This window comes from Hemiscyllium ocellatum, chromosome 26, assembly GCF_020745735.1.
Source record: "Hemiscyllium ocellatum isolate sHemOce1 chromosome 26, sHemOce1.pat.X.cur, whole genome shotgun sequence".
Lineage (NCBI taxonomy): Eukaryota > Metazoa > Chordata > Chondrichthyes > Orectolobiformes > Hemiscylliidae > Hemiscyllium > Hemiscyllium ocellatum.
In genome coordinates this window covers 18,206,556-18,226,761 of record NC_083426.1, presented here as the reverse complement: position 1 = coordinate 18,226,761, position 20,206 = coordinate 18,206,556, and the positions used below count along the sequence as shown (strand labels likewise).

At 38.3% G+C, this 20,206-nt stretch overlaps 1 protein-coding gene across 1 annotated transcript in view; it reads left to right on the top strand.

The window, feature by feature from the left end:
- The window catches only part of LOC132828370 (sortilin-like), a 72,216-nt gene that overhangs the window by 39,838 nt on the left and 12,172 nt on the right, over positions 1-20,206 (top strand). Inside the window, exons 9-16 of the mRNA XM_060845410.1 lie at positions 3,859-4,003; positions 5,471-5,626; positions 7,352-7,458; positions 12,039-12,141; positions 13,014-13,185; positions 13,673-13,863; positions 18,417-18,606; positions 19,118-19,234. Of these exons, the coding sequence (XP_060701393.1) occupies positions 3,859-4,003; positions 5,471-5,626; positions 7,352-7,458; positions 12,039-12,141; positions 13,014-13,185; positions 13,673-13,863; positions 18,417-18,606; positions 19,118-19,234 (1,181 nt within the window). The remainder of the gene's footprint in view (positions 1-3,858; positions 4,004-5,470; positions 5,627-7,351; positions 7,459-12,038; positions 12,142-13,013; positions 13,186-13,672; positions 13,864-18,416; positions 18,607-19,117; positions 19,235-20,206) is intronic.

Here is a 20,206-nt window from a genome sequence, read left to right as displayed (position 1 = left end):
TAATGTCTCACTCAAGCTGAATGTCATTGTCACTGTAGTACTAAGTGTTCAAAAGAGCCAGATTGCTTGATGTGGCTTTCATGGTGAGAGATCCAGTTTCAGTTTGTTGATTTTTTAAAAAAAAATTAGATTTTTGACCTAAAACTCAATTTTTTATGAGGCAGGCGAGATATATATGCCCTCAAACTACAAAACCAAATTTGACTCATTGAACAGCTAATGGCCAAGAAGTTGCAATGCTGGGAAAACTGAGTAGCATACTACTTTGTGCATGAAGTGTTTCTTTGAAAGAATATCTTGTATTTTACATTCTGAATCAAATTAGTGTTGAAGAAGATTCGGAACCTTCTTTGTTTACTAATGTACTTGGGTTTATATATGCACCAACTTAGTTAACTTTAATTGTATGCATTCAGATATAGTAAACGTATTATTTATCCAGTACTCCTCTTTCAGAATTACCGAAGATTTAATATACCAAGATAACACTGATCAAAGCAAAATTTCCTCAGTGTAATGCAACTTTAAAATTATCATTGCTTTTGATCCTTTCATAAAGAATTTAATCTTCAAGTCAGTCAGGCTTCCTGTCACAAATTCCAGATGCTCAGTTACATTGTGTCATCTTGACTAGTAAATCATCAGTGCTTTAATATGATTCCAAGATGTTTTCTAGATAGTAAGCTGCTTGTGCAATTACCTCGTCTTAAAATATGTATTGGAGGTGAATATCAAGTAGCATCATTCATTGGGATAAAACCTTTCTGCTTTTGGAATTCCTAAGAAGGAACTTTCTTGATCTTAAGTTTTAGCCAGAATTGAAATCAATAAAAATTTGGGTCTGTAATCGAAGGTGTAGCTGAGTGTGTGTTTGATTATTAACTTTAACAACTGTCAAATGATAATTGTTGATAAATAAAAATCCATGGGCAGAAATTTAACCAAAGCAATCATTGGCTTAGATATTTGCTTTTTAAAGAGAACCTTATTTAGACAATAGACAATAGGTACAGGAGTAGGCCATTCGGCCCTTTGAGCCAGCACCACCATTCATTAGGATCATGGCTGATCATCCACAGTCAGCATCCTGATCCTGACTTATCCCCATAACCCTTGATTCCATTATCTTTAAGAGCTCTATCCATCTCTTTCCAGAGACTTGACCTCCACTGCCTTCTGGAGCAGAGCATTCCATATATCCACCACTCTCTGGGTGAAGAAGTTTCTCCTCAACTCTGTTCTAAATGGCCTACCCCTTATCTTTAAACTGTGTGCTCTGGTCCTGGACTCACCCATCAGTGGAAACATGCTTCCTCCGGCCCAGAGTGTCCAATCCTTGAATAATCTTATGTCTCAATCTGATCCCCTCTCATCCTTCTAAACTCGAGTGTGTACAAGCCCAGTCCGTCCAATCTTTCAACATATTCTGGGAATTGACCTCGTCAACCTACACTGCACTCCCTCAATAGCTAGAATGTCCTTCCTCAAATTTGGAGACCAAAACCGTGCATAATACTCCAGGTGTAGTCTCACCAGGGCCCTGTACAGCTGCAGAAGGACCTCTTTGTTCCTATACTCAATTCCTCTTGTTATGAAGGTCAGCATGCCATGAGCTTTCTTCACTGCCTGCTGTATGTACATGCATGCTTGCTTTCATTGACTGATGTACAAGTACACCTAGATCTCATTGTACTTCACCTTTACCTAACTTGACTCCATTTAGATAGTAATCGCCTTCCTGTCCTTGCCACCAAAGTGGATAACCACGCATTTATCCACATTAAACTGCATCTGCCATACATCCGTCCACTCACCTAGCCTGTCCAAGTCATGCTGTATTCTCAACGTCCTTCTCACATTTCATCCCGCCTCCCAGCTTTGTGTCATCAGCAAATTTGCTAATATTACTGTTAATGCCTTCATTTATATCATTATATATTGTAAACAGCTGCAGTCCCAGCACTGAACCTTGTGGTGCCCCACTGGTCACTGCCTGCCATTCTGAAAGGGACCTGTTTATCACAACTCTTTGCTTCCTGTCAGTCAGCCAATTTTCAGTCCAAGTGAGTACCATGCCTCCAATACTATGTGCCCTAATTTTGCACACTAATCTCCTGTGTGGGACCTTATCAAAGGCTTTCTGAAAGTCCAGGTACACTACATTCACTGGCTCTCCCTTGTCCATCTTCATAGTTACATCCTCAAAAAATTCCAGAAGAGTAGTGAAGCGCAATTTCTCCTTCGTAAACCCATCCTGACTCTGATCTATCCTCATACTGCTATCCAAATGAGTCACAATTTCATCTTTTATAATTGACGCCACCATCTTTCCCACCACTGATGCCAGGCTAACCAGTCTATAATTCCTTTTTCTCTCTCCCTCTCTCCCTTGAAATGTGGGACAACATTAGCCACCCTCCAATCCACAGTAACTGATCCTGAATCGGTCAAACATTGGAAAAATGATTACCAATGTGTCCGTGATTTCGAGAGCTACCTTCTTAAGTATTTCTTGATTAGCTGGTCAGAAAAGAGACCAAGATTAGTTTCCTACTTATATGAGACCTTTTGTATATTTATAGTATGATGCAAAGCCACATTAAACTGTTGTTTATGCCTTTGGTTAAATGCTTAGTCAGCCAGCAGCATTCTACAAAGTAGAGTTCGTCCTGAGCATATGTTTGCCCACATGCTGCTCTGCAGTTTTTTTTTGTTGTCTTCTGAACCTAGCTTCACCATAAATACAGACTACTGTGCTTCTAAAAGAGCTTCTTCATAGTGTTGCAGTGTCAGGGATAGGCTGGATGTATCCCTTTTTATGGCCCTCGCTGCCACAAGGTAAATTTAAAAGTCCAGTGTGAATATTAGGAATTGCTTAATGAATAAGTAAACTGGATAAATTGGTAGGGTGATGGGTGGGATTGGTGGGCTGAGAAGAGTGAGTATGTCATCAGGAGGGGTATTTAGGTGGTTTGGGGGTTCAGTTAAGTTGGAATGAATGTAATTGGGGGAGGGAGGGTCAGTGTGAGTAATTATGAGGATCAGTAATGCACGTGTTAGACTAACATAATCTAACATGTCTAGGAGATTTTCCAGTATAGTGTAACTGTCTCATGTTAGCGAGTTTTGAGAAGATTTGTAGATTCTGTTTGCTCGCTGAGCTGGAAGGATTGTTTTCAGACATTTCGTCACCATACTAGGTAATATCAGTGAGCCTCCAGTGAAGCACTGGTGTTAGTGACCCGCTTTTTATTTGTGTTTAGGTTTCCTTGGGTTGGTGACATTATTTCCTGTGGTGATTACCAAATATGGTGACGAAACGTCTGAAAACAAACTTTCCAGCTCAGCGAGCAAAGGTGCATCCACTGTCTCATGTATCTGACTCTAGCTGGAATTTTTGACACACGGTCCTGGAGAACAAGGGAGGTTCAGACTTCCTGGGCAGTTCTCACAAAGAGCAACAAGTCAGGACTTATGTAGGGTCCCAAGATGTTACTTGGAAATGCATCTGGTCTCCAACAAATAAAAATGGTAGATCTGGACGAATGTCTATTAACTAATATTTCTGATAGCAAAATTACATTGCATCTTATTGAAGTAGATTAAGCAATGTGTTATGTGGATAATTTGGCACTTTGCAGGCATTTAGGAATTTTACTTGCAAAGCCGAAGCTCCTCTGGAGAGAATGAGTGTACCTTGATTGTTTATCTTTCAGATTGGATAACTAAGAGTTTTTTTTTAAGAAGTCCAGTTGTGATGCTTCCTTAACGTACATATATTATTTAAAAAAAACCTTATCCTTAAATTTTTCTCAACATTGGAGATCAGAAAATGGTTATTTCTTTTTTGTTTTATAGATCAGTTTAAGAGCACTCCATGTGTCCTTGGATATGGGTGACACCTGGAATATGGTACAGTTGCCTCATGTCAGCACTGAACAGTTCTACTCCATTCTGGCTGCAAATGATGACATGGTATTCATGCATGTTGATGACCCTGGTGGTAGGTTTTAAAACTGGATGTTCATTTTAAAAGTAATAGAGTTAAAACGTACTTTCAAATTTGAGATTACTTGTTTTACATGGATTTGTTATAACCCATTATTTATTTTGTTAATGTGTAATACAACGTGGGATCAAATTTGGCATCCCTTGTAACCTTTTTATTTTATTTGTGGATTTAATTTGGAGTATTTAAAACTTATTAAACTTTTGGCTGTCTTGTTTTCCTTGTTAACATGATCTCTCTTGGTGACATTATCTGCAAACATGAATTTACTTCCACTTGCGTACTGACAGTGCTCAGCTGCCATTATTGGATTGTCATTGTGTGGTCAGGTTGCTTGTATCCCATTCAGTCTTGAGTGGATCCAAGTAAATATTGGAAGGATTAAAGTTATTGCCCTCACCCTCTGCACCCTATTCACTGGTTCAATACTTCTTACTACCCATTGTCTCTGGTTGAGCCAGAGACAATCAGCACGTCTCATTCAACCCTGGACTGAGATTTTGAGTTTCTATCCTCTTTACACTTTTGTGTGACTGCGTTCCAACCAGTAAGAAAATTTCTTGGATAATCAGGCAGAGCTAACATGATTTTCTGAAAGGGAAATTGTATTTTCATTGAAACTTTAAATTTTTGACATCTCCTGACTTTATTGTCTGAATGATCTTCCATTTCCCCCACAATATAGGATAATGTTTCTGTTATCCATCCAAATATCATCCTACCTCCTATCCTGCACATTGATCATTCAAGTTTGGTCTGAATCACTTTCATCTCATTTAAAACTTTCATCTCCTTATAGCTCCATTATCTATTTCGGTGTAATGTGCCTTGAGACACACTTGTGCGTTGTTAGTGCTATATAATTGCAAGTTGTTTTAACATCATTGCAATAATCTTCCAGAAGAGCAATGCTAAATCTTCATTGATATCTTGAATCGCATAATTGGCTGATGGATAAGAGTGTTTTTATTGTGTCAGGTCGCATGGCTTTTAGAACTTTGAACAAAAATGTAAAAACCTGTAGAATATTCACAACAGAACCACATGAGGAAGAAATTACAGTTTAAAAAAAACGTTCTGTGTTGATTAAAGTGAAGGATAACAATAGGGAGTGGGCATATTATCACATTTTTGGCATTCTGAGTTGGTTGCTAGTTTAGGCTTTGCATGTTTGATTTCCTTCCCAATGGTTATACTGAATCATAGATGGTCATTCTATAATAGGAATTTTCTATCTCCATACAACTAAGATTTTATGTTGTCTTTTCTTCTTGCTGCAGATTTGAGATTGGATTGGGGTGTATTGAATTTGATTTAGAATTCCTGCAGCAATGATGAATCATTTTATTTCGCAAATATAAACTACAATAGCTTTTCCCCTGTCAGGCATACTTAATGAAAATGGTTTGTTTTCTTGTCTTTCCAACATCCACCCCCCCCCCCCCACCCAACCTCAAATAGATACTGGCTTCGGAACAATTTATGTTTCAGATGATCGGGGAATAGTATATTCCAAATCTCTCTCTAGACATTTGTACACGACAACAGGAGGCGAGACAGATTTTACAAATGTCACTTCATTGCGTGGAGTATATGTTACCAGTATACTTGCTGAAGGTAAGTATACAAGTTTGAATTTCTTAAAGTTGTATCTGTTTTAGAAAAACATTTTGATTAATATTTAGAATTTGTGGAATTGAAAACAGTAAATTATATTTTTGGTATTTATCAGAACAGGTAGTTCTGGGATAACACACATTTTGGCAGCACGATTTGGCTATAATGTTGTTAAAGAATTTGGAAACAGTGTTTTTGAGAACACTTACCTCGGTTAGCAATAGTGATTTCAGGGATTGGTTTGCTTGCTTCATTATGCGCGCGTGCCGATGTGCACAGCGAAATCTCTGCGTCGTTCTGCGCATGTGCTGGTGTTCTTGCTGTTTGCACATGCACAATGTCAGTACTGGTCTCCATGCTGTTCTGTGCACGCATAGAAGATTCTGCACAGTTCTGTGCGTGCGCAATGTGAGCTCTGGTCTTCATGTTGTCCTGTGCGTGCGCTGGTATCAGCTGCTGACGAACAGCTTTCTGAGAGAGTAACTGGATAGAGAACAGCTTTTTTAAATTTTTAAAAATGTATTGTGTTCAATTTACTTTTGTTTTGTTTGCAACTATGATTTCAACCTTCATTCAGGCTGTGCTATACTTTCTGTTAGACGTTTGGGTGATTTTTGAGCAATCGTGAGTGATATATTTTGCTGGTCTGCCCCTAACTCCACTTGTCCCATAGGCCCCATTATTTTCATTAGGTGATTTTATTTTGAGAGGTTTCGCTGGAACGCAACTACGGCTTTAGGAGAATTACCTGTATTGCATTTTTAAAATGGTATTCCATTACTGTGCTCAACCATGTTGCATCTGAATAACAAGTATGAAGCTATAGCCAAAGAAATTTGTTTACACATATGGCAAAGAAGCAAAAGGCTGTTCAAATAAATGTCATTTTGTGTTGAAGATATTTAAGTCTAGCTTCTGATTAGATTAATTTCTTTGATATGGTGCACATATGGTGCTTGTATGGAATAGCTTAGTGTTGTTCTGTGGCCAATCTTATATTTACCAGTTATGTTGAGAACTTAATTTGAATGCTTGGAGGGCATATGCATTGTTTGTAAACACGGTGGTTCAGTCGGTAGCACTGCTGCCTCACAGCACCAGGGTCCTAGGTTCAATTCCAGCCTTGGGTGACTTGTTTGTGTGGAGTTTGCACATTCTCCCTGTGTCTACGTGAGTTTCCTCTGGGTGCTCCGATTTCCTCCCACAGTCCAAAGATGTGCAGGTCAGGTGAATTGGCCATGCTAAATTGCTAATAGTGTTAGGTGCATTAGTAAGAGGGAAATGGGTCTGGGTGGGTTACTCTTCAGAGGGTGGGTGTGGACATGTTGGGCCGAATGGCCTGTTTCCACACTGTAGGGAATCTAATCTAATTAATCTAAACAGTGGTTCTTCAGGATAGTTCCTTAATAGGAATGGATGTCACCTTCTAGCCACCACCAGCACATGTATGCACACTGGTCTGAACTACTTTCGTTTCTTCTGTGATTTAACAAATTGTGGCTCATTGGCTAAAGTAAGCATTTCAGATTTGTTGTGTGGTTGGTCAAGAGCCAGAAAATGCCATTGAGTTTATACAAATGAGAATTTTGCTGTTGTCAGAGGTTCTGATTCAGTTTGGAATTTATTGGTATTGCTGGAATTTGCCGCTAGCCTAATTTAGTTCTCGCAAGTTCACAGGAAAGCTTACCCTATTTATGTTTAACAGCATGTTTTAATATTTTTTAGATGGTTCTGTTCAGTCTGTTATTACATTTGACAGAGGAGGGGAGTGGCAGCCCTTAAGGAAACCAGAGAATAGTGATTGTGATTCTACTGCTAAAAATAAAGATGAGGTGAGTATAAGATGTGTTGATGTAACTCAGATATTTTGACATTCTGCTAAAGTTATCACTGTGTACAGCAATTGCGGTTTTGAAAATTATTTCGATTTGAATGGAACTTCTGACTGGATTCAAATGAATGCCATTTGTACATAGTTAATACCACTGTGGTGCTAAAATTCCTCTCAATCAGGATGTAGGTTTGCTTGATGAGTTAGAAGGTTCATTTTCAGACGTTTCATCACCATACTAGGTAACATATTCAGTGAGCCTCTGAAAAAGATATTGCAGTCACACTGAAAGATATGTAGTTGAGCATTTTTGTGTTATATGCACCTGAAGCCATTTTGAATCAATTTGAAAATGGTAGTTTAGCAGAAACCCAAGTTTGATTTAGTTACAGTTCACTTGGCGTGAAAATAACTTTTATCAGGCTTGCTTTTTAAGATTTAATATTTTTCTATAGTGAACAAGCAATTTATATTAAGTTGGTGCAGCTTCTGAGCCTTGTGTATTTAATGTTGGAATCCAAGCCATGGAGTTAGTGACAGTAAAGATATTTTATAGTAATTTAATTGCAATGAATTTTGTCAAAAATATTACTTTTTTCTGTGTAGCTTGACTATTTGAGAAATTAGCTAAATTGCTTAGCATTTCCTTTTTTGTGCATTTTATATTCTGTCTGCTCAAATCCTTACTCTTTTGGGCTTTTAGTACTTTGTACTAGTCTGATGACACTGAACATTCTGGTTTTCTGCCATAATTGGAAAAAAACAACACATACTACTGAAGTTTTTGAAGTTTTTTTTATCTCGTACTCATCAGGAGAAATATCAGAGTTCAAACAACCACTATAATTTATTATATGAAGGATAAAAAGGATGGTGATTGCTTAAGGCCTTGCTACTGTGAAGTAGAAACATTACATGTTTCTGGATAATTAATTGCATTTGCATCTATGCCATTTCTAGCATATAATAACTGAACCACAGTACAAGTTCAACAGTTCAGATCTACACATGTCGACACAGTGTAAGTGTTATGTAGGATTTCTGCCCTCTACAGATGTACTTGGGCTCTAGATGTTCTTTCACCTCAAGACTGGGAAATGGTTTCATTGACTTTGGCAGGCAGAACAGAAGAGCTGCATATTATTTATATGGAGAAGGACTGCAGAAAGCTACATGATACTGGAATTTGGGAGTTCTAGTATCCAAGCATCCAAGTTCAGCAGTTAATAGGGAAGGCAAAATATATGTTGGCCTTATTTCAAACCAAATGGAGTATTAAAAGAGGCAAACATTGCTAAAACAACAAGGCACTAATTAGAGCACATTTGGAGGACTGAATAGTTTTTATCCCATTATTTAAGGAAATATATACTGGCTTTGGAGGCAGTCACTAGAAGGTAACTAAGTTAATCCCGAGTATGTAGGGATTATCCAATAAGGAAAAAGTCAAGTCTAACAATATAAGGTTGTGGTCTAGCAGGTTTATTTGAAATCACAAGCTTTCGGGGCTCTGCTCCAATGGGTGAAATGGAAGGAACCGCGCAGGCACAGAATACATAGGTGAAGAACTAATGGCAAAATAATTCCCTGTAATTAAGAGCATCAGCAGGTGAGTGTAAATAGTGAGAGTTGGAGTATCAACAGGCTGAATACCCAGTCATTACAGATGATCAAAAGTATCAAACATTGTGCATAAAATGTCAAAGCTGAATAACAAGTGAAGGGATGCCCTGTGAAGTAATAATTAAGGGAGAGAGATAATTACGAGTAATCAAAAATAAGATGGTGCTAGAGACAAACCGAATGGCTGGAATAAACTGAGTGGGTATTAAGAGTGTGCATGTGCTGTTTCTTCCATTTCACCTGAAAAAGGAGAAGCACTCTGAAAGCTTCTGATTTTAAATAAACCTGTTGGACTATAACCTGGTGTTATGTGACTTCTGATTTTGTTCACACCAGTCCAACACTTTTAAGGAGAGGCTGAGGAGGTTGGGCCTGTAGTCATTGGAGTTTAGAAGAATGAGAGGTGAGTGTATTGCAACATTCAGTTTTCTTAGGGGAACTGACAGGGTAGATAGGGAAAGATTAGGACCAGAAGAGACAATCTCAGACAAAGGGGGCACCCAGTTAGGATAACACTGGTTGAGCAGCCTACATCTACTCCTAGGAGAAAGTGAGGACCACAGATGCTGGAGATCCAGAGTCAAGAGTGTGTTGCTGGGAAAGCACGGCAGGTCAGGCAACATCCGAAGAGTAGGAGAATTGACGTTTTGGGCATAAGCCCTTCATCAGGAATGAGGCTTGTGGGCCGTGGCTGATCATTCCTGGTGAAGGGCTTACGACCGAAATGTCGATTCTCCTACTCCTCGGATGCTGCCTGACCTGCTTTGCTTTCCCAGCAATGCACATTCTCCATCTACTCCTGCATATTATATTCTTTTAGATGGATGCAGTAAGCCTCTTGGGTTTACCGTAACATAGTGTAGATCAAGGTAGTGGAGCTACCAACTTGGAAAAAAAATGCAAATATTTAAAAATGGCTTTGAAGTTATTTTTAAAGTTGTAACATTTTGAAAGAACCCTCCACTAACCCAAGAACCATAGAGGATCAGGAGTCTGATTTTTGTGTATCTGATATTTTGTCCATCTTGAGTATTTCTTTCAAAATTGGAATTAACTTTTCCATCTATGCTTTCAGGTTAATTTTTAATATTTTTATATAGTGTTGATGCACCTTGACTTCAGTTTCTCTAGAGACAGGGTGGTTAAAAAGGCTTTTGGCACACTTGCAATTATTGGTCAGTGCATTGAGTATAGGAATTGGGAAGTCATGTTGAGGTTTACAGAACATTGGTGCGCCTCTTCTGGAATACTGTGTCCAGTTCTATTCATTCAGTCAAAGGAAGGATATAATTAAGTAGAAGAGAGTTCAGAAGAGATTTGCCGGGGTTTTGCTGGATATAGAAGGCTCAAGTTATAAGAAGAGGCTGGAACTTTTTTTCACTGGATCATGGGAGGTTGAGAGACAACCTTATAGAAGTTTATAAAATAATGAATGCTATAGATGGTGTTAATGATGATTGCCTTTTCACTAGAATAGGGGGTTTCAAGATTAGGAAGCGCATTTTTAAGGTGAGAAGAGAAAGATTTAAAAAAAGACGTGAGGTTTTTTTTACACAGGGTGGTGCATGTGTGGAATGATCTTCCAGATGAAGTGGTGATGTGGATGTAATTACAATGTTTGAAAGACATTTGGATAAGTACATGAATAGGAAAGATTTGGAGAGGTATGGGCCAGGAGCAGATAGATGGGACTAGTTTAGTTTGGGATTATGTTCAGCATGGACTGGATAGACCAAGCCTTAACCCTTACTGTTTGTCCATTTTTTCACAATACTGTAATTTATTGTTTTAAATGCACCAATTGTTACTACTAGCTGCAAGGTGGTGGGTAGCATGATGTGAGTTTTTGAAGCAGTTTCTCAGGATATTCAGGCAACATTCAATCTAGATGATGTCTTGCTTGTTTACACACAGCCACAACTTGCTTTCACCTTTTACTCTGGTTTATGTACTATTTATGACACAATATTCTGTTGATCTAAGGAGTCTGTCTCATTTTGTCAAGAGTATATCTGGTAGGGGTGAAGTATGTTAACGGGTTGGAGTATTGCCTTTTAGACATTAGCACAAATCCATTGAGAGATTAAAATCTTGGGTCTCCCTCCCTGCTGCACAGTCAGAATGCAGTGGACATTACACGTATGATACCTTGTGCCTAATTTGGTGTTGGAGAGCTAAATGGGCAGCACTACCAACCTAGTATGATGGAAGGTGAATTGGATACATTATGGTGTAGGTAAATTGCTAATTTTGAGGGCAAGACCGTGTATTTTTAAAGTAACACTTCTAACAAATTCTGAGAAAATGATTTGCTTTAAAAATATCTAGGAGTATTGATTTATTAAATAGCAACAAAAACCTTTCTCACATGATAAGAAATTTCTTAGTATCGATATGCCAAGTAGCATGCAATTTCTTTAATAAGAGTTTGACCTTGTCTCTGGATTTGAAAATAATTAAGAACATTTAGTACACCACACACTCTGTTTTAGTTGGAAATTAACAGAGAAAAACTTGAGTCCAACTAAATGTCCATATTCACTATCATATATATAGTTGAATGTTTATTTTAAGATGTTCAAAACCCAATAATATATTAAACCCAGTGTATTATATAAAAGAATTTAACTGGATTAGAATTAAGTGAATGCATTTAGAACTTCACGTTAGCCACGTGGTGGTGTGCTGCCAGGAAAAGTCCCAGCCTTGTAATGAGATTCACTATATACAATCCAATTTGAATATTTTGAGATGTATGTTGAATGTTCCAAATTTTCCAGTGCTGGGTATATTTAATAAATTAGTAGATGATGCTAGCTTGAAGTATTTTTGTTGAATTGATGTATTCTGTTTTGCTATCCCCTCAATGTTAAACATCTTTTCTTTATAGGTAGCTTAAATCTAACAACTTGATTCATTGTTGAGTCACTCTAATTCTTTGTGTATGAATTTCCACAGTGTAGTCTGCACATCCATGCATCCTACAGCATCTCTCAGAAACTGAATGTACCAATGCTGCCCCTCTCTGAACCAAACGCAGTTGGCCTAATCATAGCACACGGTATTGAGATATTTTGTTATGTTCTGTCAGTTATTTTATAGCTTCATTGTTTCCTGGACAAAAAGACAGTAGGGCTGCTTATGTTCTCTGTTAAGTGCTGCCAAATCCTTGAATACTTTGTACTTGAAATCTTTCTAAAAGAACAGGAACAATTAATATGCATTTGTTCATTTTACTTTTATTATGGAATTTGTTTTTATAAGCACGCGGAATTTGTTTTTATAAGCATGCTGAATTTGACTGTTTAGAGTTTTATGGTTTGTTCTTTACTCCAGCAGGTTTAATGCTGTGTACAAAATGTGAATAGTGTAGATAAATTGAGGAAGATTAACAAAATATTGTTGTAGGAGGAATAGCATCTTGCTGAATCTTTTTCAGTGAGTTAATACATAGTTGTGTTAAACTGATGAGTGCCATCCATTGACTTTCTCAGAAAGTATTACTTTAATTAGAATTTTCTCTTTTGAAAAGACAGTTGATATTGGGAATGTAAAATATGCTTTGTTAGCATCTGAAGAGGGAAAGTTCAGCTAATTTTTTTTGAGTATAAATTTTCAAATTATTGCTCGAAATGTCTTGAATCCTATTGCTGATACAATTTTAGGAATGCCACCATTATGTAACTGGAATGTGGTAGCTATTTCATTAATCACTGAAACAAAATTCATATCGTTTCGAACAAAAATGCTCAGTATGTTCTAGTATTTTGTGTACTCTTTTTTACTGTTATTCAAAGTTAATTCCAGCAAAGTGACACTGCAAGTGCTCAATTATCTTAACTATTTGAGCTTTTGTTTTAGAGAAATAGCAATTGTTCAGTCTCAAAATTTGTTCTACATTACTTTAGTGTCATGTTTTTCTCTCCTTTCTAGGCAGTGTTGGGGATGCAATTTCTGTAATGATGCCTGACGTGTATGTGTCTGATGATGGTGGATATTCCTGGTTTAAGGCTTTGAAAGGACCTCATCACTATACTATTCTGGACTCTGGGGGCTTGATTGTTGCAATTGAACACAATGAGTATAACAGTGTCAATACAATAAAGTGAGTATTGTGCAGTAACAAACACTTCTGATCATGTTTTTTGTATTTGCATGCTGTAAGTTTGTTTTATTGTGGCATGAATTTGAACACTTCATTTAATTTGTTTGTATAATTTGATTTTATTTAGACCAATTAAGCAAATCTCTTGCAAATTTATGACCAAATAACCCCAGCTACCTGCTTTTTCAGCATTTCTGGATTTATTCTGCAACTTTTTAAAGACTTGATTCAAAACATTTACATTTTTTTCTCGGTACTTTTCATATTTGAACAGCTCAAATAGAGGATCATTTGTCAAAATTAACTTGGGCAAACCTCTCTTGTAATTTTGAAGATGTTAAGTTGATATTGTTCGGTTTTGATTTGTTTTGTGATGAGAGTACTATTGATTATGCAGCAGAATAATGACAATTTTCCAATCTCTAGAAAAGGGGAAGCACTTAATTATATTCATTTTTTGATTAAATGTCTTTATTTTGATTCCTAGGTTCTCTATTGATGAAGGCCAGTGCTGGTATTCTTATAAATTCATTGAAAAACCCATAGTATTTACTGGCCTTGCTTCAGAACCAGGAGCCAAATCAATGAATGTCAGTATCTGGGGATATGTGGACCTCATAATTACACAGCACTGGATATCTGTCACCATCGATTTTGAGGAACTCCTCACAAGGGACTGTGAGTTCAGATTTAATTGGATTGAGAATTAGTAGATTTAGAAGAATTAAACACAGTCAATTTATACCAAACCTAAAGCCATTTGTCTTAAAACCTTTGTGGTTTTCAAATCCTTCACAATTTGATTTAATTTGCAACTATATTAGCTAACATATTGCTTTGGAGAGTGCTGGAGATGATTGGTTATAATAAATTTCTGATGGTGTTTGGTACAACGATCTAGTGATGAATGGATTTCACTGGAGAAAAGTAACTTGAACTACTGATACAGGTTGATAGTGTTCCTGTGAGCCTTGCAATTTTACTGTTAAGAAAATAGAGTCATAGAAAAGTACAGCATGGAAATAGATCCTTCGGTCCAACTTGTCCATGCCGACAGATATCCTAACCTAATCTAGTCCCATTTGCCAGCATTTAGCCCATATCCCTCTAAACCTATTCATATACCCATCCAAATGCTTCTTAAATGCTGTAATTGTACCAGCCTCCACCACTTCCTCTGGCAGCTCATTGTATATACGCATCACCCTCCGTGTGAAAGAGTTGCCCCTTAGGTTTAGGGTGATAGGTGAAAGATATAAAAAGGATCTATGCCCTCTAGTTCTGGACTCCCCCAATAGGAATTTGTCTATTTATCCGATCCATGTCCCTCATGATTTTATAAACCTCTATAAGGTCACCCCTCAGCCTCCGACGCTCCAGGGAAAACAGCCCCAGCCTATTCAGTCTCTCCCAATAGCTCAAATCCTCCAACCCTGGCAACATCCTTTTGTAAATCTTTTCCGAACCTTTCAGGTTTCACAACATCCTTCTGACAGAAGGGAGACCACAACTGCACACAATATTCCAAAAGTGGCCAAACCAATGTCCTGTACAGCTGCAACATGAACTCCTATACATTCCAACTCCTACACTCGGTGCTCTGACCAATAAAGGAAAGCATACCAAATGCCTTTGTCACTATCCTATCTATGTGGCTCCATGTTCAAGGAGCTATGAACCTGCACTCCAAGGTCTCTTTGCTCAGCAACACTCCCTAGGACCTTACCATTAAGTGTACAAGTCCTGCTCAACACCTCACATTTATCTAAATTAAACTTCATCTCAGCCCATTGGCCCACTTGATAAGATTCCATTGTATTCTGAGGTAACCTTCTTCACTATCCAACACACCTCCAATTTTGGTGTCGTCCGCAAACCTACTAACTGTACCTCCTAAGTTCACATCCAAATCATTTATATTAATGATGAAAAGTAGTGAGCTTATGCCCGAAACGTCGAATTTCCTGTTTTCCTGATGAAGGGCTTATGCCCGAAACGTCGAATTTCCTGTTCCTTGGATGCTGCCTGACCTGCTGCGCTTTTCCAGCAACACATTTTCGGCACTCCAATTGTCACAGGCCTCCATTTTGAAAAGCAACCTTCCACCACTACCCACTGTCTTCTACCTTTGAGCCTGTATCCTGTGAGATCTAACCTTGCTAACCAGTCTCCCGTGAGGAATCTTGTCGAACGCCTTGCTGAAGTCCATTTAGATCTGCCCTCATCAGTCCTCTTTGTTACTTCTTCAAAAACTTAATCAAGTTTGTGAGACATGATTTCCCATGCACAATGCCATGTTGATTGTCCCTAATCAGTCCTTGCCTTTCCAAATATATGTACCTCCTGTCCCTCAGGATTCCCTCCAACAACTTGCCCACATCTGATGTCAGGCTCAATGATCTATAGTTCCCTAGCTTTTCCTTATCACCTTAATTAAATAGTGGTACCACATTAGCCAACCTCCAGTCTTCTGGCACTTTGTGACTATTGATGATACAAATATCTCAACAAGGGGTCTTGGAACTTGAAATATAACTTGTAGATGCTATGGAATGTCAGCAACCAGTCCTTTACCCAGCCATACACCCTTCTTCAACTCATTCAGCTCTTAATATGTTGATATTACAGTATTCCTATTGGTTTAATTGTACCTTTTAATCATTATCTTCAGCACTACACCATGCCCTTGGACCCCCTTCAAATTGATTGTTTCTTGGACCCTGTTTAAACCAATAAACCTGCAGCTTCTTAAACCTCTTACATCTACAATCCCTTAACTAATTTACATTCTTTTACTTCATGTGCCCTCCACCACAAGGGTTTTACCTTGTATGTGCATGAGTTCTCTACCTGTTTGTCCAATGTAGTGTTTGTTACAGTTCTTGCACGGTATTTTGTAAATGACATTAGTTTTGCTTGTTGGCAGTATAGGATCTTTCAAGTTCATTAGCTGCTGCTTTGGTGTGTTGGTGGGTTCGTGGGCTCCCATAATGCCAAGAGGTCTGAGTAGTCTGGCAGTTATTTCTGAGGTATTTTTCACGTAGGGGAGAGTGGATGTCCAGAAACTCTAACCACACTCCTCTACATCAAAGACATCTCTGAAATGACTGCCAGACTACTCAGACCCCTTGCCTTCATGGTAGCCCTCAAACCCACTAACACAGCAGCTAATGAACTTGAAAGACCCCATACAAACAACAAGCAAAACTAATGTCATTTACAAAATACCTTGCAAGAACTGAAACAATCATTACATTGGACAAACGGGCAGAATACTAGCCACCAGGGTACATGAACATCAACTAGCCATAAAAAGACATGACCCATTCGCTCCAGTATCCTTAGATATGGATGAGGAAGGACACCACTTCAACTGGGACAACACATCCACTCTTGGACGAGCCACACAGAGACACACATGAGAATTCCTAGAAGCATGACATTCCAACCAGAACTCATTGACTTGGATCCCATTTACCATCCCCTGAGAAAAAGAAGAGGAAATGACATCACCACTGGAAATGACACCACAAACCCAAGGAAACGCAAACATTGGGCGGCACGGTGGCACAGTGCTTAGCACTGCTGCCTCACAGCGCCAGGGACCTGGGTTCAATTCCCGCCTCAGGCGACTGACTGTGTGGAGTTTGCACATTCTCCCCGTGTCTGCGTGGGTTTCCTCCGGGTGCTCCGGTTTCCTCCCACAGTCCAAAGATGTGCGGGTCAGGTGAATTGGCCATGCTAAATTGCCCGTAGTGTAAGGGTAGGGGTATGGGTGGGTTTCGCTTCGGCGGGTCGGTGTGGACTTGTTGGGCCGAAGGGCCTGTTTCCACACTGTAAGTAATCTAATCAAAACCTAAATCGAAGGCAGGCTATACCACCACTACTTTATCCAGAGACTCACTGAAGATGTTACCTAGTATGGTGACGAAACAACTGAAAACGAACCTTCCAGCTCAGCGAGCAAACCTACATCCAGAGAATTTACAATCTTCTGATATGATACTGGCCTGGTTATCAATTGCTATTGCTAGCTGTGCCATATTGTACAGTATTCTTCTTTGCTTTTCTGAACCCAAAGTGCATGTTGAACCCAAATCATCTGTCTTCCTTGCCATTTATTTAAAAATTCTCAAACCCAGATTCCTATTGTGTTTGTGAATTGTCCAGTGATGTTCGAAATCAACATAGTGTATGTTGTTGCAATGAAGAGCTTAGAAGTTGGAATGGATGTATTTTCTGCCTGTGTGTACGCTTATACTTTTAAAAACAAACTTCAGTTTTCAATTTTAACTTTTAAAAATTATTTTTATGCAGTTAAATGAAACTAATTGAGTTTGGCGAAATATATCACTATCTCACGTGGTAGCGTGGAGCTCAATAACATTGATTTTCATTTGAAAGAACAAATTTGCATTTAATTGGCACAATGTCATGACTTGCCGAGAATGCTTTGATACAGTGGATTGTGTTTTGGAAGCAAATACTGTGGACAAAAGCCCTTACAATAAAGTAACAGATGAGTTAATTTGTCTTAGGTTGGGCAATGATTGAGGGTTTGATGCTTGATTGTTTCTAAAATTCTTATGGTGCAGAAAAAGGCCATTCAGCCTATTGAGACTGCATTGACCCTTTAAACGGCACATCATTCAGACTCACTCGAGCTCCATAAACTTGCATGGGATTTTTTCTTCGCCACAGCTAACCCATATAAACTGCACATCCCTAGACAATATAGGGCAATATTTTTAGTAAAGCCAATCCGCCAAATGCATATCTTTTGATTGTGGGGGAATACTGGAGCACCCAAAGGAAGCCCACGTGGACACCGCGAGTATGTGCAATCTCCACATGGACTGTCATCCAAGTTGGAATTGAAGCAAGGTCAGTAGCGCTGAAGCAGCAGTGCTAACCACTATGCAATGCTAATGTGAGGGCTAAATCCTTTCCAGGGGTTTGGGAGGCCTCACTTGTTCTTCCATAGTGTCATGTATTTTTTTTTAATGTCCACAGAACAGTGAGATGAGGCATTGAGAAATAGCACTGTGGGCAATTAAGCACTGAAGTGCTAGTCTAAATCATGCTTCAGTTCTATAACGGGATTTGTACTGACAATTGCTCAACCTTCCACTCTGTAATAAAGGGGAGCAAGCAAATGCTTTTGTTTTTCTTATTAAAAAACTCTTTAAGAAGAGAAATATGTAATTTTTAAAAAATCCTATTTTCCTCAGGTTCTGATGACGATTATATCCAGTGGCTTGCCCATTCAAGTAATGTTAATGATCCTAATGATGGCTGTATGTTGGGTTACAAGGAGAAGTTTCGACGTTTAAGAAAATCTTCTCTCTGTCGAAATGGACATGACTATATTGTGAATAAACAGCCCAATGTCTGTCAGTGTACTCTGGATGATTATTTGTGGTATGTAATTTTATTTACCAATGATTTGTGATGAACATCTGTTAATCCAGTTTGGTTACCTTGCTTTGAAACATTTAGGCTTTGTCAGATTCAGGAAATACAGAACAGGAAGAGTGCATCAGGCAGATCCTAGACCATAGTTTGCTTTGCTTGGTGATGAACTTTCTGTCGATCCTCTGAATTTTGATTCGTAACTTGTAATTGTTTTCAAAATCTAACTTAATTCAATTAATGTGATGGTCATAAAGAATGGATGTTATAATTATGTGCTGTTTCTAATTGAAAGTTTCATTGTGTCTACTTAGGGCTTAATTTTGGTAATTAAAATAACATGCCTGACTGAATTGTTTGATTGATTGTTAATCGTTGTGTTAGCTTCATGCGGTAGAGAAGAAAGGAAGGATAATTACTTTTGAAGTGAGAACTGATTTCCAGGCTATTATTGTGAGAACAACATCAATTTATGAAATTGGCTGGCGATGGCTTTAAATGTACAATTTCTCCCCGTCAGTGATTTTGGATACTATCGAGAAGAAAACAGCTCGGAATGTGTGGAGCAGGCAGATCTGCAAGGCCATGATCTGGAGTTTTGTTTACAAGGAAGGAAAGAAATTTTGCAGACGAATGGGTAATGAATTGTTTCATTTAAAACTGAAGAGAACTTTTGACTCTAAGTCTGTTAGCATGATATAACTGACTCTCACTTCAAACTGTGGCATTTAAAAATTCATATTCAACAGTAAATACAAATCAACCTCTAGTTTCATGTGAGTTGCAATCACATGCATTCTCATGCTAATCAGAAGTTTTACAACTGGATTTAGATTTGTAAGGAGAGATGACCATCATACATGATATTGAGCAAGATTTCTTTTCCATCAACTTTCTGTGCTGTGTCATTGTTGCTGCAGTGTTATTTTTAAGGGCTTTTGTCAGATATCCCTTGTGGTTTTTGTATGTGGCATAGTGTCTTTTAATAGAACCTGACTGTGCCTATTGAACACACTTGACATTTGTGGACTGTGTCCCTAACTGAAAGCATCTACAATAAATTGAGGAAGTAGGGGAGCAAATTCCTGTTGTTACCAGCTTTCATTGTAGGGACTAACTTATTCCATCCACCAGGTTAAAAAAATCATATAACACTAGGTTATAGTCCAACAGGTTTATTTGGAAGTACTAGCTTTCGAGGGCTGCGCCTACATCAGATAACTGTGGAGCAGGATCACAAGACACAGAATTGAAAGCAAAAAATTACAATGTCACACAACTGAAACAATGTATTGAACAAATCTAGATTGTGGTTAAGTCAGTCTGTCTTTTAGAGTGGATTGCAGGTTTCGGTTCATTAATATGTAAATCCTGGAACTAATTTTACGTCACATTCTCGAGATAAGTTAAGGTTTTATTTTTTAAAAAGTGACATCTCAGTCAGACAATGCATAAAAGTATGTGGTTAGAGACTGTCTGTACCCAGTCTTGAGTCAGACTGTTGCTATTTCTAAAATAGGAATTTATAAAATGTTAAATGGATTGACTGCATGCAAATTGTGCACTTCTTGACCAAAATATTATGTATGTTCAAATATAATTCTGCAAA